This window comes from Trematomus bernacchii, unplaced genomic scaffold (genome assembly GCF_902827165.1).
Source record: "Trematomus bernacchii unplaced genomic scaffold, fTreBer1.1, whole genome shotgun sequence".
Taxonomy (NCBI): domain Eukaryota; kingdom Metazoa; phylum Chordata; class Actinopteri; order Perciformes; family Nototheniidae; genus Trematomus; species Trematomus bernacchii.
This window is the reverse complement of record NW_022987648.1, coordinates 18,004,246-18,028,398: the sequence shown is the minus strand read 5'-3', so window position 1 is coordinate 18,028,398 and position 24,153 is coordinate 18,004,246. Positions and strand designations below refer to the sequence as shown.

The 24,153-nt window shown below is 40.0% G+C and overlaps 1 protein-coding gene across 1 annotated transcript; it reads right to left on the bottom strand.

Annotated features, from left to right (window-relative positions):
• fign (fidgetin) lies at nucleotides 1–20,787 on the bottom strand. The gene is made up of 3 exons (XM_034134464.1): nucleotides 20,652–20,787; nucleotides 19,789–19,823; nucleotides 1–2,246 (listed from the first exon to the last, which is right to left on the bottom strand). Exons 2-3 carry the CDS (start codon nucleotides 19,811–19,813, stop codon nucleotides 28–30), a joined length of 2,244 nt encoding a protein of 747 aa, XP_033990355.1. The 5' UTR covers nucleotides 19,814–19,823; nucleotides 20,652–20,787; the 3' UTR covers nucleotides 1–27.
• Between the last annotated feature and the right edge of the window lie 3,366 nt (nucleotides 20,788–24,153).

Here is a 24,153-nt window from a genome sequence, read left to right as displayed (position 1 = left end):
CTGAGAAATATGTTCAATGAGTCTCTTTCATTGACTACAACCAAACATTTTATTCCACTCAGTGTACATGTCAAGTTCCTTTTGTGATATGCTGGGCTGGAATTTGCAAAACACACTGTCAAAGTCTTGGTAGGAGACTGGTCTCATCTGAGCTGGGTGAAGGGTTGACAAATCAGTACCAGGAATGCCGTGGAGAGGACCTACCACAGCCTCCTGACACAGCTGAGCCACATCCAGTCCGGAAAAGCCCTCTGTCCTCTGAACCAGTAGTGACATCTCTTTATCACTAAGACAGTAGTTGTGCTGTGAGAGCAGTTGGCTGATTATCTGGTGTCGTGCTGTCCCATCAGGCAAGGGGATGAGCAGTCGCTTGGCAAAGTACCTCCGTAGGGACTCGGGGATCTCTTCAGGCTTATTGGTGGAGCAAACCACGAGGACATGGTCCTCAGCAGAGGTCAGAATACTGTCAAGCTGCATGAGGAGCTCAGACTTGAGGCGATTCACTGGGCTATCCTCACTGACCTGAGCTGATAGCAGCAGGTCCACCTCTCTGATGAACACCACCGATGGCTGGCGACACCGGGCCACGAGGAAAGAAGCTTGGATGATCTTTTCCCCTTCCCCGAGCCACTTGGTCACCAGAGCAGAACCGCTAAGTTGCAAGAAGGCCGCCCCCAGTTGTGTTGCCATGCAGTGGGCCATCAGCGTTCTACCAGTTCCCTGAGGTCCGAATAAAAGGAGGCTCCGAGGTAATGTGGCAAGTCCACTAAACATATCTGGCCGTAAAATGGGCCACAGTATCTCCTCTTTGATGGCTGCTTTGGCCATATCCAGACCCGCGATGTCGCTCCAGTCCACTGGAGGGCCCTGCTGAAGGATTTCTGTGGTCACCATCTCCACCAGGCTGGAGTCACTGTTCTTCAATTGTTCCTCTGCAGCATGGATGGACGAGGTAGCCGTACCAATGTCCGGCCCTGTTAGGGAGTGAGAGAGGTGCTGTCTGTGCTCTGCAGTTTGCTCGCTCATGATGGGGGATCCAAACTTGCTGTAGGGCTCACCAGTCCTCAGATCACCCACAGAGCTTTTGGTTGATCCATAGTTTGGAGGCGATAGTGCTCTGCCAGAGTGTAAAATAAATGTCCTTTGATGATCAGAAGACATTGGCTGTTTGGTGGGCTTAAAAGCTAAAGACGATGCCTCTCCATTTCTGTCAAAGCCATTGCCCCTGTTTGAGTCACTGTCTATTGTTCTGTACATTGGACTATGTGAAGAGCGCTGTTGGTTGTAGTTGAAATTACCATAGCTAGAGTCCATATCTCCATGTCCACTCATGTAGAAAGCTTTTCTTTTTAATGAGCTTGATGTGCTGCCATTTAACGGTGTAGGTGCAATTGGTGTATGATTATGGGACTGGTAGGTGTAGCCGGGCAGTGTGGAGGGAGGAATTGGTGTAGGAGCTGCAATACCGGACGGCAGATACACAGAAGGGGGGGGTGCTCCCCCAGGGCTGTAACCAGGGCCAACTGCAGTCTGAGAAGGATACCCTGTTGGAGGATAATTGTAGTTGGGAGACCCGGCGTTGTAGCTCGGCACTAAGGCAGGGGGAGGCGGTGGGGGCGGTGGTTGTAAGAGCCCAGCACTGTGCAAAGGAGAGGGGTGGGGGGAGGGGAGAGCCGGGGTACTCTGGCCGCTGTAGCTTGAATGCAGGTAAGAGCCGTTGTAGCTGGCAGTATATTCCTGAGAGGGGAGGCCCGAGTGGAGAGTAGTGGCTGTGTGGCTCCCACAGTTACTGCTGGAGTAGCTGGGCTCAGACAAGCTGCTGGCCACCCCTGGGGAGCTGCCTATGCTAGCCGACACATCTGTAGGGGGTAGGGCAGCTGTCATTCCAGCTTTGCTCACAGATATAACATCTGGAGCACAGTTCATTGGGTAAATCCCCTCCTGCCAGGAATCATTCTCTGACTTTCTTCCATTCATGAGTCCAGTGGTGCTATCAGAGTAGGAACACAGCAGGCCTCTCTCATTTGGGCTCTCTAGGATCCCAGAGTACTTCTCTGCATATTTCTTAAGCAGATTGGAAGCAGTCAGTGCAGAGATGTCATCGTTTGCCCACGCATACTGGTATGTTCGCTGTAAGTGCCCCCGGTAGGCCTCTACTTTGTGTGCTGGAGAGCGGGTAGTGGATGAGATGTCAAAGTGTTGTTCTGCCCATTGTGTGTGCTCTGGGGTCCACTGCATCTTTAGACCTAGATATTCAATATAAGGGAGAAAAAATATCAAAGTAAGCATTAAATCATGGTAATAATCAATGTAATATTTTCATATTTTTTAAATGTCCGATAATAATCAAAAAGAGGGGGTCAAATACTGTGGAAAAACTCCATAATGCATTTTTATAAATTGTTTAGGTGGTAAATGGTAGGCAATTAGGCAGTTATCTTTTCAATCAAATGTCCAAATGTCTCCCACATGACAAAAATACAATGTTAACAAAACACACATCTGGTCAGTATGAGGGTATAGGATCTAACACCTGGTTAGCGTGCTATAATCCACCCAACGCAGAGCAGAATGACACAGACATTGCGGGTCAGTCTATAATCCAACTCTCATCTGAGGCATTCTGAGACAGTTTCAAATCTACTTGGAGGAGAGCTGCAAAGCAATCTTTCTTGGCAGCGCTCTGTTGCTTTCATCACACAAACCCCTCAGCCCAGCATGAATTACATCCACATTCAGTCTGCCCACTGCTTCCTAGTCCACAGAGCGAGGGAGAGGAGAAAAAAAAACATGCTTCACTTGTCTTTTTCTCTGCAGCATCTCTCAGTAACTCTATATGGCCTTGAGGGTTTGAATGACATAAATAATCGAGTTAAATCCTAAAGTCAATCTGCAAATTCAAGTTTGTAAACATGCTGTCATCTTTTTCTCTGTTTATGATTATCAGAGGATAGCCCCAAATAATGTAGACTATTAAAGAGGTTACAACTCAAATAATACATTGACACTAATCCGACCAAAACCTACAAGCAGATATGAAAGGAGACATATTGAACAAAACGTTCAATGCCCGTTGTAATGCTCCCTGCTTTTACTAATCAGGCGATGCAGTGCTAGTTTGTACTTCAGTAGGTTAAGTCCATATCACAGGATTTAGGCAACAAACAGCTACTGTCCAGAGGCAGATTACAAACGCAGTGTTTGCGGATTCCCTTCTGACTCCCTCCAAGCTATTTGCCCACCCGCCACACTAGACACCAGGAGCTAATTAGCAGGATGATGCTGCACTAATTGCGTTAATTTACAAGGTTTTAGTCAAAGAGATCCATGCTATGTCTCACATGGTTGTCAACCATCCAAGCTAATGATTAAGAAAAAAAAGCCAGAGGCAAAAAGCCCGAACAGACAAACATGTTACCCATACTGCAACAGAATGTGAAGTGAATTAGAAGATAGTCTTTTATCCCTATGTCCCTCTTATTATCACTGCATTTAAATACCCCCCAATTAACATGTTGAATTTGACATTTGTTGCCATGTTATTGCAGAGAAAAGTGTTCCCCTCCCAACAATAAAAAACTGTCTTTGGGCAGGAGCAAGTAGCGCTGAGTTGTCTGCCAACAAGATCTCATCCATTCACAGCATTTACTGACACCGCAGTGTAAGTATCAGGGTAATGTTTTTTGTAAAATCATTCAGTAGAGTTCATTAACACTCAAGTCACAATTAGTCAATAACAAAATTGCACATGGCGTATTGAGTGTGATTCTTCTATTACTGCTAATCCTGATAATGTGCCACTTTGGACAATCAAAGGAGTGCTACTCGCAAAGTGTACTTGAGATCTTTAAGCATCAGGTATTTTACAAAATGGAATCCATCGAAGATGATTATCTAAGCACACTGCTAAAAAATAACTGGGAAAGATTTATATTGACTCTACAGAAAGTAATGCAATCTTGACATTTGGATGTATGGAGAACATGTTTTTTTCTTTTCTACAGGCAAAAAGGTATGTTTTATTAATAAAACACTACACCTACAGACAAATAAAAGATGAATTGATAAAATGATACTTTTCACTATGTTAATTACCAAAATAATTGTAGTACAATACAATATACTGTACAATAGCAACAACATCACCAACATTTGTGTCAATGAATCAACCAGTTTTCTCTTATGAGAAATATAGGATGCATGCTAACAAAAATCAGATTTCAAATGTTTTGATTTAGACAAAGGTTACGGAATAGATAGTAAATGCATCCACTTCCAAGTAGGCACATAAACACTAACACATACATTGACATAAATGCACCCATGTGCACTCACAAGTAGTGCATTAGCATAATGATCTCGTACTTTGGCATTACGGTAAAACGGTTGTCCTTTATTCCACCTGCCTGAAAATTCAGATACAACATCCACAGGTTCCTTTGTCTTTCTTTGAAATGGTATAATTACAGAGCGCTCCATTAGTGGAATGTTTTCAGATAGCCTCGGGGCTCCAGCTCAAATTCCACTGATCAGCCACCAACAAATACTGCCTTTGTTGGACCATTGTGTGTATCAATTCATAGATCTGAGTCATCCTCTAGGGACAATTAAAATGATGGTAATATAAGAAAATAATGTTTCGTCAGTTATCTGTTTCTATCTTCAGGTTGACTCAACTAAATACTGCTGAATTTGAAAAAACAGACATTTGTTATTTCATCATAATTGATTTGATATTACAATTTATGTTATACACTTATATTTACTTACTATAGATGGTCCTATTGAATATAAAAAAGAGCAGGTGGATGTGATGCAATGGCGTTATACTACGCTATGGTGTTTAATTTGTGGTTCAATGATCATCCCTGATGAAACAGAGATGCTGACCTTTTAGGGAACTATTAATCTGGTAGCCCAGGCTGTTTTTAAGCAAACAAGAGTGGGCCTCCACTCTGTCCATCCAATTTCCCAGTGCGTAAATTGGACCACCGCTTGCACAATTCTCTATTCATTACTGTTCTGCTGAAAGGAAGCACAGAGGTGGCAGAGCGGTTTGCTTTTCCTCTTTCTCAGTGAGTGTGAGTGTATGTGAGACAGAGAGAGACAGAAAGAGAGACAAAGAAAGATAGCGAGAGAGAGAGAGAGAGAGAGAGAGAGAGAGAGAGAGAGAGAGAGAGAGAGAGAGAGAGAGCGAGAGAGAGCGAGAGAGAGAGAGAGAGAGAGAGAGAGAGAGAGAGAGAGAGAGAGAGAGAGAGAGAGAGAGAGAGAGAGAGAGAGAGAGAGAGAGAGAGAGCGAGAGCAAAATGCCTTCCAGGAGGATTCCCAAGCATAAAGAGCTGGACTTTCCTTCCTTTTTTTAGATTGGGGGAGTGTAAGGTGGGAGGGTATAGGGAGAGGGGGGAGGGAAGTGAAAGCTGTCGTAATTGAAACGTGGCCTAATCAGACTCATTACCATTTTTACCAATTTGCACCACCAAAGATGCTTATTAGGTAACTGTGTTTAATAAGCCGCTCTTTAGGAAACTAACTGTAATGAGCTCTTTAAAGTCAGACTTGAGCGTGATTATGCACTGGAAGTGTTTTGCACAGCTAAAGCAGACTGGTACATTTAGTCATGTACAATGTCATAATTAAGCTGCACAAACTCTGCACTTCACACCACACAATAGTCCCAGCTGAGGCAGTAGACATGCCAAAAAGTATTTATAATTACTGATCATTACAACCCTGGGATTTTCATCGCTGGACGTAAACATAATTATGGGAGCTTTTGCTTTTATTCTGCACACACAAACCACTCTACTTGACAAGCGTGCAAATATTGCAGACAGATAGTAATTACGTTTATAAATAAAAACAAGCTCATATTCATATTCAAATTCACTGGAGATATTCTAAGTAGGGGTGGGGCAAAACACTCTAATACAATGTGAAGCAGTAATCGGTACAGCTACAGAGTCTCATTCATCTCACATATCAAGTTAAGACTGTTTAAACTCAATTTAGATCTCCATGTGGCAGTAATTCCAATCTTTAGACGGCAGGGTGCCATTTAACCCCTCATTTAGAAAAGATATGCCTTCTTCAGTCACTGTCTTTTCCAGGGCTACTGCACATACATTTCACAGCATGACCACCAATGGCAGCAAATTACTACATGTCCCCACACTATCAAAGTGCACCAATCTTAGTCTATTTCATATCATCCGAATACAAAAGGTGGAAAATGACTGGTAACGCCTGCACTTACAGTAAGTGAATTGTAGTTGACCTGTCAGGCAGGCAGACAACTTTGTTTCCTCTCTTTGTAATCAGAATAAGAATAAGGATCGTACACATAGCAAAGTGAGATAGACAGACACACTTATACTTATTATCGAAAAAATTATTCTGATTTTTTTTTTTTTTTTAAACAAATATGGTTAGATTTTGTATATCCACAGAGGGCATTTCTGTGACTAATTAATCTGTTAATTAATGTAATTAATCATGTAGTGAATTAAGTGTCATGCAATACTCATAAATGTTAGCTACTAGAGCATTAAACATGTGCCTACCTATGATGTCTAAACTGTACGCCCGTAGGGCAATGCAATGCTATGTAGTTTCCCCTCTGAATTCAAGTATACATCCTAAATATATAATACTTTTATCTGCAGCTAGAGTAAATGTAATTTGCATTTTAAGATGTTTTGTGTTTATAAAAAAAGTTTGAAAAAAACGGCCCCAACTTGCAGTCAGTTCCCAAAAATGTATGACTCTACAGAGCGGCCAATTATTTTAACAGCAGCTGTAAGAGCTTGTACTAGAATAAAGCTGTTTGCCTGCGAAGGGAAGTTGATGATCTGAGAAATTCATCTGAAATGCAGTGAGAAGATGTAAATGCCACTCAATTCATAATTTCACTGTACAAATTCCCACTTTGGATTTTAAATGACTGTTAAAGTAGCCTTTTTAAATATGTTGCGTATATGAGTGTACTGTGTAAATGTTTTGTTATTAAAGTGATGTGTAAGAGTAAGGACAAAAGTCGGCAAGGAACAACCAGTGAAGCACTATGTGTGCATAATTTGCAACTGAAAAAAGTCTCCAACTAAAAAAAAATGTAATCCTGTTAGAGGAATGTAAGTTAAACATTTAAGTGCCTCGCTAAAAAAAAAAAAAAAAAAAAAAAAAAAAGGACTTGCTGAGAATTGTGTGATGGACTAAAGCTATTGGTCTTTGTCTTTTCCTGGGAATTGTTGACAATACGAAAGTATATCTGCAACTGCTTTTTAATATGCTCTGTATTCAAAAGAAGACACAACAATTATACATACATTATAATTTATCTCTGGTCACATGTGAGCTTGTATATTTCACACATTTCTGTCACACAGACTGTAGTATCTCATCTTTCCAGTCGTCTATTGTCCTTGTCATAAAGATGCATACCCTATAAGCACACTTCACAGTGATTCTCAGTGAATATACACAGATGTTGTAATCTTCCATTTTGATATCATAATGCATTATTTTACACACCCTGGAATTTCTCACATCCCAGGGGCTTTTGGTCTGAGCTAATGATAAACTCTATTGGCTTGAGGGGAACATGTAATAGAGTAAATCTTGAAGTTGAGAGATTCTCTGAGCTGTGATTTCTCTGTCTCAGTGATGCTAATTAAACCATGACTCTTCAGGCCAAGAAGTACAACTTGTACACTGAATAAAACCAAGACAATTATAGGAGACAGGCTTTATAGTGTTCTGTAGTGCATAATACTGATGTATACTCAAATGGCTTGTTAGTTAAAAGAACACAGTCGTTGAATTCAAGCACTTTCTGAAACTTGTGTAAGAGCGCATGTACAGTAGAGGCAGTGGTTTTTGTGAGCCTCTATGAACTTGGCTTTCCTGCCTCTCAAGGGATCACTTACACACTTCAAAAGAGAAGAGAGGCAGATTGTGACCTTGCTACATGAACACTCATTGACCAAAAGCTACTCAGTAACATCTTTATTTCCCAAAGTCCTGTTACCCTGAGGAAGACTCCAATCAAAGAGGCTCAGGCGGGTTTAGGGATTTTATCACATTTAGCACATCTTGACTTCTACTGTGAGGCAGCGGTTTGGTGGGACCAGAAGCCACTCATCTGATTTAAAAACCAACAGGCTGAGCCCCATTGGAAATCAACAGATTATCTTGTTCACTGGTCCAATTCACAACTGTGATTACACTTCCAACCATTAGACTTTACAGCCATGTTAACCTGGCTAACACAGGAAGGAAAATGCATTGTAAAAAAATCTCATTCTTCACGGTGTGATCTTGACATACAAATCAGAAAGTCATTTTTTTCAAAATTCACAGCCACTGGCAATACTGCAACGTTTCACAGACGCACTGCTTCTCTGTTTAAGAATCGCAGCTAACTAAGAACTAACGTATAAGAGGTATCAGTCTGTGTTTCTAAATTGGGGTTTTCTATTTTCAATTTTGTTGTGTTTTAAAATGTTTTTACATCATGTATGAGGGTTTTCAGTCTGTGGCTATAAGGACGGTTTTATTGTCTCGTGCTTTTACATTAGTTTATTTTTGTCCTATCGGTTTTGTCTAAATGTATTTATGCTGCTTTTTTATATATTTATTGATGTACAGCACTTTGGTCAAGTCTGTTGTTTTTAAATGTGCTATATAAATAAAGTTGGATTGGATTGGATAAGGGATCCTGTTTACCAATGTTTCAGAATGATATACAATACAAAATACTAAATAGAGAATCAGATGGCAAACAACAATATTAAATAAAACAGACAGAAACATCACAAACAACACAACAGGACAGTAAAGATGTCCATCTAAGAAATAAATAACAGAAAACGTCTAATTTGTTCTAATGAGGATAAAATGATTCCACGCAGCTATACATAAATGAATGCAAATGCACTTGTTGAGGTAAGCCGGGGCCATCTGTCGTTCTACTTATTGTTTCCCAAACATTAAAATGATTAAAAGTTCAAATGGAACTATAATTGAAAATGCCCAAGTGAACAGAAAAAGGATGTTTGCCTGTAACCACTGCCAGCTTTTCGTCCAAGCATCCAGAAGCATTCTGTGGTATCGACTGCAAGTCTCAAAGAAGGTCACTTCTCCAACACAGGCCAGACAAAAGGTGAAATGAGACAACTGAAGCAATCTTAGGTCAATATGAAATAGAAATCTCTCAGCTATACTGTAATAAAGTTACTGAAGTGCAGTAGTGAAGCCATAAAGGGGAACTTTTACAAGGAGAGAGCGGTCTAGGAGATTGGTTCGCCCACTGGCAAACAATGGCTTCTGAGAGCTGAGGTGGCATGCTCAGTGCAGCACCATGGAGCCGAATAACAGCATTCACTTTTAAAAGTAAGTTAGGTTTAACTAGGACATTTGTATTACTGCACTTTATGTGTGTGAAAAAATGTATTGCAGATACAAAACGTTTTTAAATGGTGACGCTTACGTTTACAGTGTCTAAGCTAAATAACTAGAATGCATATTTTGATTATGAACAAAATCTGTTGAAGAGAATTACTTTAAAACCAAAATCTTTGCAACAGAAAGAATACATGCACCTGAATCAAAGCATGAATTATGCCGATTGAGGCATCTATTAATACAAAATACGGGGTACAATCAAGCCGGCATTCAGCATTTATTTAGTATTATATGCAGAGAGAAAATCAACTGTTGACTGATAACCAGACATACTGAGTGGACCTGAAGTGTTTCCTATTAATGTGGTACGTTTCTCTCATTGTGGTAATTGTGAGTGATTGCTACAAGTTGCAGCATAGACTCTATATACTTTGAGATCATATATCTCTCCTCTGGTTGAATATGTTTCCATATAAAACAGTAAAATAAATGTTGGGTGTTGGGGATTTTATTTCAAAAGTAAAGCCAAGACAAACACCCATTTGCAGCCTAAAATATGAATTTACCGGAGCCAGACTTCCATGTGTTATACAATTGGTTGGTGTGGCTCATGTTCACACTTCATTATGACATTTTTATATCCAATTTACATGACTTTAGGCGTGTGTATACGTTATAACAAATATGTGAAACGGCAATGTAAATTGCAAACAGCAAATTGACAATAATAATAATTTATTTTTCGACAATGGCAAGCTATGGAGGCCAAGGATTTCATTGAAAGATGCTTTTAAAAAACCTGCAATGCAGTCTATATTTTTCTTCCCCCAACCACAAAGACACAAATAAAACATGTTTGCAAAGTGTCATGGCAGAGGTTCTGAATAACAGCTTTCATTGAAAACAAGTGTAAAGCACTGTGAGGCTGCTGAGAGTGGCAGCCTTCAAAGACTTCAGGGCTTTGATAGAGATGTGGAAAGAAAGCAAGAAGGGCCATGCAAATGCAAATTAATCTAGAGTATTCCTAAATAGACTATGAAATAAAGAAAAGAAAAAAACAGATCCTGTGGCACAAAGCAATCATTGAGAACAAATTAGATAATTAATAGAAATTGAGAGGTGGGAATTTTTAATATCTTCACTAACACCTTTCTGACTGGTGTTTGAAATCCCTTCCTCAGGTAAAATGTGAAGAAATAAATCTTCAACGCAAAACTGAAATTATAATAAAGAGGCACAACAAATCCATTTCCCACAATTCATTAAGCAGACCTCAATACGCAGTTTAAAGCAATGATTGTTCTACATTGCGCAGCATTTGCATGTAACCGGCTCAACCAATTAAACACTAATTAATTAGACACAATTCTATTAAGAAACAAATCCCACTCATCAATATACACAACCCAGGGTCACCCACTGCTCAAATGTGAATTGGCTCTTTGCATCACATGGACTGGACTAGAGAATAGCACAATAGCACTATTGGAGCTCACAATAAACAGTTTGGAATGGAGCACGAACTCATCAGCGCTGATAGATTTTACCTCCCTGGATAGGAAGCAGCACCCGGAGGTGTCGCTTGGACATGCAGCTTTCTCTCAAATGATCACTATTAGGGCGAGGTGTTCAATATCACAACTTACAAATGCTCATATGTTAGCATATAGTCAACACTGCAATCATACTTCCACTGTCATTATCAAAAACGGATAAAATATTTAGTAAGGATGAACTGATTCCACTTTATTCAGTGCGATACAGATATCAGTGTTCAATTAATGAGCTGCACGCCTCACTGTGTGGAAGTGGCTGAGATCATTTATTTTAGGCAACATCAGGCTTGGCTTAAACATAGATTTGTGTTACTTTCTATAATTCATTGCTAAGAAAATATACTAAGATATAAATATAGTGAATTTGTTAATTAGTATTATTATAGTAACTCATATATCAGCAACTGAATTTGATTTATTGCCATTAAAGTGTAAATTCAAACCAAAACCAGCCACTAAAATACTATTTACATCCTTTTCAGATTTCACAATATCCAAAGCCCAAATACTATATACCCTGCAAAATAAATGTAGACTTGTTTTCTTAAAATAAATGTATTATATATATATTTTCTTAAATGAGATATATGCCTAACAGCAGAAGTGCTCCATGGTCTTCTATTGCAAGGCTTGGATGCAGTCTTCAAAAGAGCTCGCGTGAAGCCTAACACTGGTTGAATGTTCTATGTGCCAGTTTTCCATCTATCACAATAAATGCTTAGGCAAGTAGGCAAACGGCCTGCTGGCTGAAATGTGTAATTAAAAACAACTACTCCACAGTTTATTTGTTATGTGTTGCCTCTCTTGCAGGTTATGTGCATACTGTTAAAAAAGAAATCTGCCTCTGGCTAGTGCGAGTTCCCTTGATGAACTGTGAACAGTCGACAGTGAAGAGTCTACTGGTCCACTTTGTACAAGGCAATTCGTACAGCCTTGCTCATTTGAGTATGCATGAAATAACAACGTCCTATTGGGAGCGTTCTTAGTTTCAAACATTTGGGGTCAAATACACGAGCAGATTCCACATGTGCAGCCCCTGGCCACTGAGGTCTGGAATCTACCTCCCTCCTGGCTGGGTGACGCTGCATGTTCTATTTCCAGACCGAGGGTTGAAGTGAGGCTGCAGGGAGTGTAACACTGACCCACATGACTTGTGACCCAGAAGAGCTGCCTGAAGCTCTGCACACTAAAAACTTGCAGCAGCCTTTCAAAGGCAAACGAAACCTTTGCACATAGCATGTGTCTTTTCATGCCAAATGATTTGCATCCTCTTTATTCACATCTTTGACTTGTTGTCAATGTATTCCTTGCTGTTGTGGAGCCTCATGCTCACTCTCTGAAGTCTCAAGTGGGAAGAGAGAAAGGAAGTTGAAGAGGCAAAACTACTTTACTTTCAGACCCAGTGTCTACAGGCCACATGTCTCCAGTCATCTGTCACTAGTTTACACATACGATGACACTTCCTCTCTCTGTGGGAACCCGTTGTCACCACTTGGCCGCCAGCAGAGGCTGACTGGGTGCTAGATGGGTCTCCCCCAGGTACCTCTAGGGAGCCACATTAGGCCTAACTGACAGACTGACAGGAACTCGCAGACACACACAGGCAGGCAACACACACACACACACACACACACACACACACACACACACACACACACACACACACACACACACACACACACACACACACACACACACACACACACACACACACACACACACACACACACACACACACACACACACACACACACACAGTCCGTCCGTCCCTCGCCCAAGCTTTCACTCCTCCTACAGTACGGCAGCTCACATGCTCCCCAGGCATGGCACACTTTGCATAAAGCAGTGACTTTGCTCTACATCAATTTTTTCAGACACAAAATAATTTTTCACCCCTCTAGCCTTTCCTTGCTACATGGAAGTTTTGAAATGAATAATGGAAACAACAGAGCTGAGGACTCATGGGATCCATTTAAAGATGTGGGAGAGGCGATGCAGTCAGGGTTGGACTGCAGAAACATCACGCTCCAAGTGAATGAATCTACTATTGTTCTTTCCAGTATAGAAATGCTGATATAAACCACGTGCACACCAATTAATGGCAACAATGAAATTGTGTTTATGGAGTTTTTAAATATGGGTGAAAATACAACATTAAAATATACTTTAGTTTTTTTACCGTATAGGAAAGAAACAATCTGTGGCCAACTTGAGCTGGCAGCAAACAGCTCAGAACTTAAGGTCCTTCTTCCCGCCCCTTATTTCTGCAGTAATACGTTGCACTATTTTTAACAGAAACCCAGCCTTTGTTTGGTACCAACAACATCCTAGAAAGCATAACTGGAAACATGGCTTGATTTACTTTGCTAAAGTGGGAGTTTATACTATGTTTAGCTTTTCTCTGCAAACCTCTGGTATTTCCACCTTGCCTCCCCAGATACTTCAAGTGGAAGTGAGCGAGCGCGGGGCGATCCACTGTAACAGCTATTTTAGACAATGCAAAGTCAACACGACTCCCTGAGGTGATTTCCTGATAATGAACACAAAAGAAGTGTCAGCCCTCATAAAGCTCTGTGATTATGCTCAAGTCTTCAGTGTTCCTTTTTTGTTCACTATTATCTTTCTGATTTAAATTAATCTAATTCCATGTGGACCCTAGGAGGGACTGTCAAATAGGCCACATGCCAAGACTTCTAGTGACTATTCACTTACAACGTGCTAGTGAAACTGAAGTTGTTATGTGAAATACATATTTATTAATTTAAATTATGCATTACATACAATACAAGTAATCAAAAGACAAAAACAATCTTAAATGTGTCATATTTAATGATGTCTACATCCAGATTAAGAACCTAATAAATCAAAGGTTTATCTCCATCTCATAAAAGCTACCTTGAAGAAAAGGAAATGATTCATGCAGTCAACTAACACAGCACCATATAGGTAATAACTTAAGCACTATAAACACAACATCTGGCTCAGATATCCAGTGGCTCAGACTCAGTCTGTGCACGCTGCTGTGGTCACCTCTCAGTGACACTGCAGACCCCCGCTGCATTGCCGCAGCCTGACACCTTAAACCTTTATGGCAGCGTATACTCAACCTTCTCTCCCCTCTTCCCTTCCCTCGGCTCATCCCCCTCTTCTCCACGCCATCAGGCAGACCTCAACCCATCCTCTGCCGTCCCCGGCACTCAAGGCCCCCTCTGCCAGCACTTGGCAAAATGCCAACCTGTCAGCCCCCCCCCCCCCCCCATCTCCACAGAGGTAGAATGAATTGCTGAGAACTTTGCAAAAAAACACAGATAGCCCCCATCTCGTCTGATCATCGCTTTAGCTAATTGCCTCAAATATCAATTTGAGACAATTAGCATGAGATGAATGGGACAATGAAAACCAGTCAGAAGATTACAGTTTATATTCAAAGCAAATCCTTGCATGATCTTGAATATAAATATCAAAGTTAAGTAAAGCATCTATTTCAATACATGAATTATAATGCTATAGTAATGAAGAAATCAAATAAATAACAAAAATATTTAAATTCTAATTTCAGTGTTAGTTACGTAATTGATCTCTTATTTTATTTAGAGTGAGCCAAATGTTTTTAATTAATTCAGATCAGCTCGACATGGTGTTATCATAATTAAGGGGTAATGTTGATTAACGCAGCGTCCACACGGCGGCGTGCGTTGAAGCTTGCCGGCGGGCGTGTCTGAAACTCGACCAACAACCAATCACATGAATCTCCCGCCCCGGACACACAAGCACGCGGTTTGATTGGCTAGAGCTTGTACTGGCATATGATTTGATTGGCTGACGCTTCCGTCGAAGCTTCAAAAGTAGAACATTGCTCTACTTTTGAAGTGAGCAACGCGAGCAAAGCGAAGCGACGGAACCACAATGCAGTTCGGCAAAGCGTGACGTCACCCCATTCAAAGGGAATGGGCAGAAGCGTTGAAGCTTCAACGCACGCCACCGTGTGGACGGGCCGTAAGACAGGTCAGCATCAAGACAAATTTGAGAGTTTGAGGTCAAAAGAAAACTACATTTCAAACCCTCAGTTCATGAATCTGACAAATGTGATGTGGTGTAAAGTACTTATAGGTTCTCTTGTTGCATGGGTTTTCAGTCCAGCTCGAATAGCGGCCTCGATTGCCAGATTAGTAAGACACTGTTTTGTGAGAACACAAGAGGAATTTCAATACAGCTAAATATTGAGTTTTCTCTTATCCTCTTGTGAAAGGCTTGCTGCTCTCTCACAATACGAAACTCTCCAACAGCATGCAATAAAAGAAAAAACACCTTGGAAGAAGGACAGGCAAAAACACCTCTTCACCAAGGTTATTCAATGATAAGCAATAGTACTCAGGCACACAATGGCAGCTCAAAGTGCCAGCGATTTAAAGAAGTCATGGAATTGTAGATTCTGTTATTAATCAAAGTCCTTGGGGGTTGGATATTCAATGCCTGAGAGTAACAACACATCATCTATCTAAAGACATAATTAGCAATTATGAAAGCACATTCAGTCATAATGTTTTAAGATGTCTATGGATAAATTAAATGGTAAGACCATCGTCCTAGAGCTGTCTATTGCCAATGCATTTAGACTGTGTTCACAAAACCACAAATGACACTCTCAGTGAATAAACATTATAAATCATTTTAAGGGGATGTTAAGAAGGCTGCATTCAAAAGACAGGCACTGTGGAAAATCTTTTTTTTTGGGAGATGCACACAATGCTTCAAGACTTACAGGCATGCAACACTCTAGGCTTGAACTATCTTTGCTGAATTTAAGAAAGGAGAACCTCCAATCCTTTTGTCCACTAATAGAAAATCAAGAATTTACCATGTCTAATTAAAATGTAAACAGTGTAATGAGGACATCAGTGATTTAGGCAAACGTCTCTCTGGCTGCCACTGGGGGTATGATAATTACAGAGGCAAATCTATGAATGCACATGAATCTCCTACAAGTCCAGATTAAAAGCCTTAGTGCTAAACCTAGTTTAGTACACCTGGGGATTGGCTAGAATAGACAATCCCCCACAGACGCAGAGCTGCCTCGTCTCCTTACGAGTGCACAGACACCTCATGTGAAGGAGATGAAACAAAGCCTCTGTTTCGATGTGTTGGAAATGAGGAGAACAAGGAATTTAAAGCAACACATGCCATACTCCATGTTAATAATGTCTGGCATAAAAGGCCTGACTAAACAAGAGTTGCTATATGACTTATGGACATGTTTCTGTTATAATCAGTCATTCAGTTATATATAAGCTTTATAGGCACATTGTGCATATGGTGTAGATCATAAAACCATGAATTATTCTATAACAATGAGTTTATTTGAAAAATAAATAAGAGCGAGGCACTTTGTCCCCCCTTATACTGGTTATTTAAATTTAAAAAAAAAGCATGCACACAGAGAAACAGACAGACATACAGTACAGTGCATGCATACACACAATCACCTACAAAGATGCACATATAAACATCTAAATAATACGTACATGCTACAACACACCCAGAGAAATGTATGGAGGGATTTGAATTGCGGGCAGCAGTGAAACGGTAAGACTAAATATCCACACTATGTTCCATAAATGCAGCCAGTGTTTTTTAATCTAGTAGAATATGTTAACTAAATTAAACTGTAAACATTTTTGTTTGAATAAGAGGAACAAACCACACACCAGGCCTGTAGCTATAGTATAGGACACATAAGAAGGGTAAGTACAAGCAGCCAATGGTAGGTGCATGCATTTTAGAAAATGTCTATGCCATATGCTGTCACTCAGAGGGAGAAAAAACAAGTCTGAGCAGACAGTCGCTGTGTCTAAATGAGATGGTAGGAGGAGGAGGAGGAGGAGGAGGGGAGAAAGGGAAGATGTCAAGGATTCGTGGTCCTTCATCTTTGCAGTAGAGCAAACACGTCCCTCAGTCTAGCAACAGACAGCTGCCTCCACTTTCTAATGCAGTCCAACTTAGATCACTGCGAGAATTGTCAGCGTAGAGAAACACACAAAGATAACATGCACGCTGCTACGGAGGAAACGACAGAGATGTGGATACAAGAGAGGGAGACGAGAGAGAAAGAAAGGAGAGGAAGGGAGGGAGGAATACTTGAATAGTCCCTACTGCGAGCGTCTTTATCCATTGGGGACTCCCTGGCTTTTTATATGAAAAACGGGAAAAACACCACTTAACATATTTGCTTAAACATGACAATCCTGCACTGATCTCATAAAATATAGTCAAGAGGCTGAGTGGGATTTCTTGTAGTAAATGACAAATAGATCCATCTGAAAAGATTAATATTTCATCAATTTACAGACATCCCATGTGTTTACATAGAGGCAGCCCAAGGTATTCAGGACCTGGCTTTAATATTACTGAACACATATACCATACATTAAGTGTCTGTAATAGCGACTTATACCGCTTCCCTCTTTTAATGGTTAAAATAATGCTGTCAATTTGAGCCATCACTAATAGTGCTACTATCTTCAAATTACGGACAGGACATTTAGATCGGTGAAAAAGCTTCACACAGACACATGACAACATTAAAGTACAGATAGTTAGAAGAGGCTGAAGATTGGTTTTTGTTTGCATTGTTAGGCGCAACTGTGATTTCAAATATACTGCATGTTAAAACAGTCAGAAAATCACAAGAAAAACACTGACAATTCTGGAAACTTGATTTGATAAATGTGATGAATTAAGTATAAGAACAATTAATATGAACTTTTAAAGCAGTATCTTTTACATAGGTTTGACATTTCTGAATTGTGTACATTACTAGGCTGCACTCAATTCCACCGTCTTTATGAGACAACTAAAGTCTATTTCTATGTCTATGTCCCTGGGACACATCAGTGTGTGTTATTATTTAGCGCAGTTTATGCCACACAACTTCTTGACATGACAGTCACTTTTAAAAGTGTAAACATGTGTGACAATCAGGCAACAGGGTGATAAAAACAGGAGGGTCAGCATCTGTCGTCCAAATCGGCTCAGAGATCCACGTCAAGCAGCAGCTCAGAATGCTATCATAAGTGCTATCCTATCAGAATAAACAGAGCTGTCAGCTTTTTGCCATGCACACCGGAGGTGGCTGGGGTTAAATAAGGACCTGCGAGAATCACCTAACACGCTGCAGGAGCTCAGACATGGAACCCTTCCAGGGTTTGAACTCTGATAAAGATCCTCAGGTTGTTCTTAATAATTAAGCTATTTAGAATGAAGGATCCAAGGGAGTGGTTCAATAAATACAGAACAGTTTCTTTTTCTGAGATAAACCCACTCTTACAATTTATTGTAAGACACATGCATTAATGTGGAGATAAAATATAAAATATTACATTTAAAAAGACTGCACAGGGTATTGAGAATGTAAGTAAATGCAATTTGTGGATATGCGTTTAATTATTAATAATTGCTCCAAACTATTTGCCACCAAGCTTAGTATCTATATCTGAGCAATAAAACCAAAGTTCATTTGTAATAAAAAAATACCCTCCACACATTCATAGGAGGCGGTCTAAATATGAAAAAAAACCTGACCAACACATTTAATACCCACTTTAGAAAAACACATTACAACCAAACACTTAGACATAATGAACGTGGTAGTAATGTACATTTTTTTTGCCACTGAGTGACGGATGCTGTTATTTTGAAGAGGAATGAAAACATACTTCAGCTCACTGGTGATGATGTTAATTTCCTTTCAAAGGAAAACATGCAAATGAAATGTGTGAACACAATTAAGTAAATTGTTCTATGGAGGTGGAAAAGGTTCGCTTAGGACAAAGTGTTTGCCAAAGAGAGACAGCACACAACTTGTTACTCATCTGACTTTGTGTCCATGCTCAGATCCATTTACTGGCTTGTCACACACCATTTCCACTGGAACATAAGAGCTATTTCTGACTCTGCCTTTAAATTAACTTGCGAGCAATTTTGATGTAGTTTTATAAGTGAATTGTCCTATTGTGTGACAAATAAATAAAAAACGACATGGCAGCTTCTTAAATTGAACTTTAAACAAAGTGAGTTCTCCTGTAAGACAAGGGTTGGACAAATTACCTATAACATAATATTGACAACATATAATCATTGTTGCATTATAGGTGTCTCTTCTTTGTCCATCAACCTTCATATTTATAATAGTATAGATATTTTAATATGTAGTGTATTTGTGATGCAACTTGTACCAAATAATACATATAAAGCCAATTGTGTTGTTATAAAATGTTAATTTGAACAACAGTGATTTCAATAGCTGTAATACTTATTATTACATTTAGAATTGTAAGGCATGCTACAGCAATTACAAATATTTTAAGTGCAAGTATTTATTTAATGCCTACATTTTGACATAAAGCAAAAATAATGTCTAGCAAAAATTAGATTACTTAATGTTAATTTGAAACAGATATGGATAAGTTGAATGCATTGTCTTTTATGCAAAATGTTAATGTGAAGTTCTGCATGCAAACATATTAAAGCATAGCAATGAAAAAAAAGTGTAGACGAGGAATGTCAGTAACACAAACCAAATTAAAATGGATTACAATTATTTAACCTTTACAAGATACTCTGAGCCTATAATTGATAATGCCACTTGTATGAAATTAATCATATAAAGTGCCCTTATCTCTGGAATATGCCCGTGTATTATTATAAACTGAATTAAGTAAACTTTTGAAGATGCACCAAACATGCACTAAGAAAAAATGAATACTGCAATAACAGCCTCTTTTGAACAAATACACATATAACAACAATAATGTGGATAATTTCAAAATGAACGTACCATAAATACTGGTGCTAGTGATCATGTCTTCAAGCCTAAAACAAAAGGAGAGGGAAAAACAGCAGAAACGGAATTTTCACGAGGAGGAATTCCAAAGGTTGCTTCTCATTACAGCCACTTTCTCCTCAGCTATCGGATTTCACAAGTTTAAAAAACGCACGGTGCATTGTTCTCTCCTCAGGTTTAGGTATTCTAAGGTATTAGGTATTCATTTAGGTATTTAATTAAGACGAGCAAGAGTATTATGCGAGCAAAATATTAAAACAAATCAAAACAGCGCTGGATGGAGACGCAGAGAGCCACACAGGCACGGCAGGAGCCTGTCACTTCGTGCGCGAGTTGAACGAGAGAATAGGAAGCATGAGAGAGACTGTGGTCATGACATAAAACACACATTCTTCATGCCGCCTATTAGAGGAAGAGGCTAAACCAGCGTGATGCCCCCCTCCCTTTACTTTTAAAATAGATTACTTGCCAGCAGTTGTCCCAGTAAGAGCGCAATGACAACCCATCTATTAAGCTCCCGCCTGCGGTTATCGCGGCAAGTTTTATTCAGGCTGACATGCAAAAACTTCTCCTTGCAGTAAAGTTATTTAAGAGCCTGGATCCAGACGTGTGTTTAACAATCTACTTTAACTACGGAGAGGAAAACAATAATAGCAAACTCGGTCTGATCCGTAAACTTCATAGCGTTTATTTCGTCTTTTTTAAAGCGATGACAAGTCACTTGGCTCGTGCAGAATGACTGCGCTGCAGATCTGTGATGCGCGACACAGTGTCTCGCAGCGAGCGTCTGCGCGTGCAGGGCTGCTCCGTTTCTCTTTTTAATTGTCAACATCGCTGATAGACAGGACGAGACTTACCTGTGTTAGGTGCCAGGGCAGCGTCAGGGTTTATAGTACCATCGATCCGGGCAGTGCGCAGATGAATGGCTCGCTGAGGTTAAGCGTGGCTGCTCGCGATTTGAAACCATTCCAAGTTAGTGAGGGGAAGACTGACCACAGCCTCTGCCATGTTGGAATTCCAAACCCTGGACAGCTGCTTCGCTGACTGAAGGCAGCACGCTGCACACTGCGCATGATCTGTGAGCAGGAGCCAAATTCAAAGGGAATCAGCCCTAATAAGCAGCACTTCACAACTAGCATCATGGCAACATTTTGATTTAGGCAATTTGACGTATTAACAGTTTAATTGTAGCCCACTGTCTACTACCACTACTACTGCCAAACACTACATGGGGACTGTCCTCCTCTGTCTATATTGTGTAGCTGATAGCATATTTGCACTGCTGGCGCTAACTGAGGTGCATATTTGGTTGTATAAGGGCCAATACATGTATGAAACATTTCTATCTATATACATACTTTATTTCAATGTGTTTGACAGCCTTATCGGAAATTGCTTCTGTTTGAGATCTTTCAAAAATGTATTTACTACATTATTGTTAAACTACTTATATAGCCTGTAGGCTACTGTATTGTCTCTGTTGGTGCAGTGAACTGCATTTACCATAGGGGTCATAAGAGATGCATATTTCTCCATGGTAACTAAAGAAAGTGCAACAACAGTTTGAGACTGGAACATACTTGTATTTATTCTCTTGCCAAGAGTTAAAGAACGATACCTTATATCTTCCTACTATCTATAAAGCCACAGTTATTTGGTTTGCTTAAAAACAGAAACAAAAGGCTATGCCGGTTGCCTGGCAACCTCACATTGAGACTTCAGAAAGTAACAGCCCCTGGCTAAGAAACGGTCCTCCACCTAGTCCTTCGGAAATCACAATTGTATAGCTTACAAAATATTTGTATTTTCTGATTATATAAACGAGATGTACCACATTTTTTTATTTGCTAGAGGTACTGGCATGCGATTTTGTTGACTTTAGATACAACTACGCTTACCGTTTACAGTCTTTATGCTAAGCTAACAGCTATAGCTGTAGCTTCAAACACACATAAAATGCGAAAGTGGTATCTATCTTCTGAATTTCTCTTAGCAAGAAATCAAATAATACAAACAAGTAAAATCACCACTTTGAAGAGAGTTTGTCCAAAGTACTACATTTATATACAAAAAATGTGTATAGGCTATTTCATTTAAAGATTGACGTACACTTTTCCAGGTTATTTCCAACCTTTCTGTGTTATCCGTAGACCCTCATTGCCTTGAAAGGGAAGGGGAGGTTGAGATCTTCTCCTTTGGGAAAGCATTGCACAAAGACCCTGGTTAGACACATGATGTGAGGATCAGCGCCAAAAGTCCTATTATGCCCTCTCATATCCATACCCAAGGCCCTAGGAGTGATGCATTGATTCAGCCTTCACTGCTCCCTTGACTGCACCATGCTAATTCCAACTGCATGAGGTCTTTGGAGAAATCCTACCCAAAAGGCAGGACACGGAGTGGCCATCGAGCTGCTGGACAATGACAGTTTAAGCTTACACTCCAGTATCATTCACTGCTACTGTCCCTGTTAGCAGTGTTTCTTTAAAAAACTATTAGGAGACAAAAGCAATTACAGATTATGTTGAAGCTCTCAAAGATTTAAACAAAAAAAAGAGAAGATTATCCTGATAACATTTTATTTGCCCGGCAGCTAATTACATTAAAGGATCCTTGTGCTCATCATGTCCTGTTAATACGCAGCTGAATAAACCAGAAGTGAGTGTCCATGCTAGGAACAGCCTGTGAAAACCTCTCTGTGCTGTGGAGGTCGTGGTGAAAACAACAGCAGTGCATTTCCAGGTGTAGCCACGTCCATTGTCTCCTTGCTCATATGGGCATGTTCAGTCTGTGCCTTTGTCCTTGTGTCAGCAGGCAGGACATTCTAAATTATTTTGCTCAGCTGCCTCCCTGAACTCTTGCTATAGCACGTCAATACACACATCATGCAGACACCCACACATACAGCTACAGGGATCACAGTGCATGTCCATCACACACTTGAATCCTCCTTGACACAGATAAAACCTCGAGGAAATAAAGACTTAGCCAGTTGCTATATATGATTTGGGGTAAGACCATTTTTTTATCAGAATTCTCAGATAAAATATAGTTTTTTTAATGTCAAAATATTAAATACTGTAATGAAAAATGTATATGACCCTTCATTTTCCTGCATATCAGAACATTTTCTAGTCAAATATCAGGGTATGTTTAAATGTATTACGTAACAGAATCAAACCATATACATGAATGTAGAACACACACACACACACACACACTGAATTGTTCATTTCCCCAGGAATGAGGTTTACATGGCACGTGACCGCCTGTTTTTTAACCTTCTGCCTACAGACTCTTGTGTCATGTGTGATCACTTCAGCGATGTTGCTGGGCGTTTATTGTTTCTGCCATGAAACACTGACTTTGGAGAAACCAGCTGCATCAAGCTTTTCCTCACAGGAGCATGCATCTTGATGTAAAAAAAGGAGATTTTATTCCCCCGATCAGTGGTTTGTAAAATTATTGACTCATCTTCACAGTGCTTGTTGTAAATAATAACAGCATGGAGCATCAATATTTAACAGAGATAACAAATATATTGAGTACTTCCACTGGCGCTGAAATGTAATGCTTTCCTTTCCTTAAACGGTCTTCATATTTTCCATCATCACCCAAGTTAACCAAATTCGATTTTGAGGTTATTCATGAAATAATGCCGTAAATAACATAATGTGTCAAGTTGCTGCTCTGTATCTCTGAGCGATTAGAGGCAGAGATTCTCTCCAGGAGTAGAGATCTTAGAATATAAATAATACACCGACTGAAGCTTACGACACGGCAGTCTAGTCACAGCCACAAAACCATTTTACTACAAAAGAGCACAAGCTATTACAGAGAGAAAGATGAGCAAATAATGGAAAATCACAGGCTTGATTTCCCACATTATTTCTAGATGTGTATCCAAGTCCCTGTATAGACTCGGGCTGAAATCCTAATAGGGACAAGCTTGGAGTGAATAGAGCCCACAGAGGATAAGCTACTAAATCTTGCAATAAAAGCAATGTGATTTACAGTAAATTCCACAAGGCTGACAGTGCCACAGCTGAGGGCATAAACAGTCCTTTCAATGCTGCGCCTCAGCTCTGTCTGCTGTGAACTACAATCACACAGGCATGCTGCTCAGCAGCAGTGACTTTGATAAATCACCAGGAAGTCCCACTGTTGGCTTAAAACTACAACTTGTTCAGTTGCAATTCTACATTTGTCCCTCTTTAATGTGTATGGAAGTGGCTTTAGCAGTAATCTGTCAGTGATTGATAGGTGTGGCCAAATCCCCTCTTCGTTCTCCTCTACTGCTCACTGTTCAGCCACAGCTGTGTATTTACAGAGAAATGGCTGTATTAGTGAAGCGGCTGC

Excerpts from the sequence above, each read along its gene's own strand:
- fign (XM_034134464.1), bottom strand. The coding sequence starts at position 19,813 with ATGATCACTAGCACCAGTATTTATG. Across the intron at positions 2,247-19,788 it reads CACTAGCACCAGTATTTATG|GTCTAAAGATGCAGTGGACC; the intron begins GTACGTTCATTT and ends TTGAATATCTAG.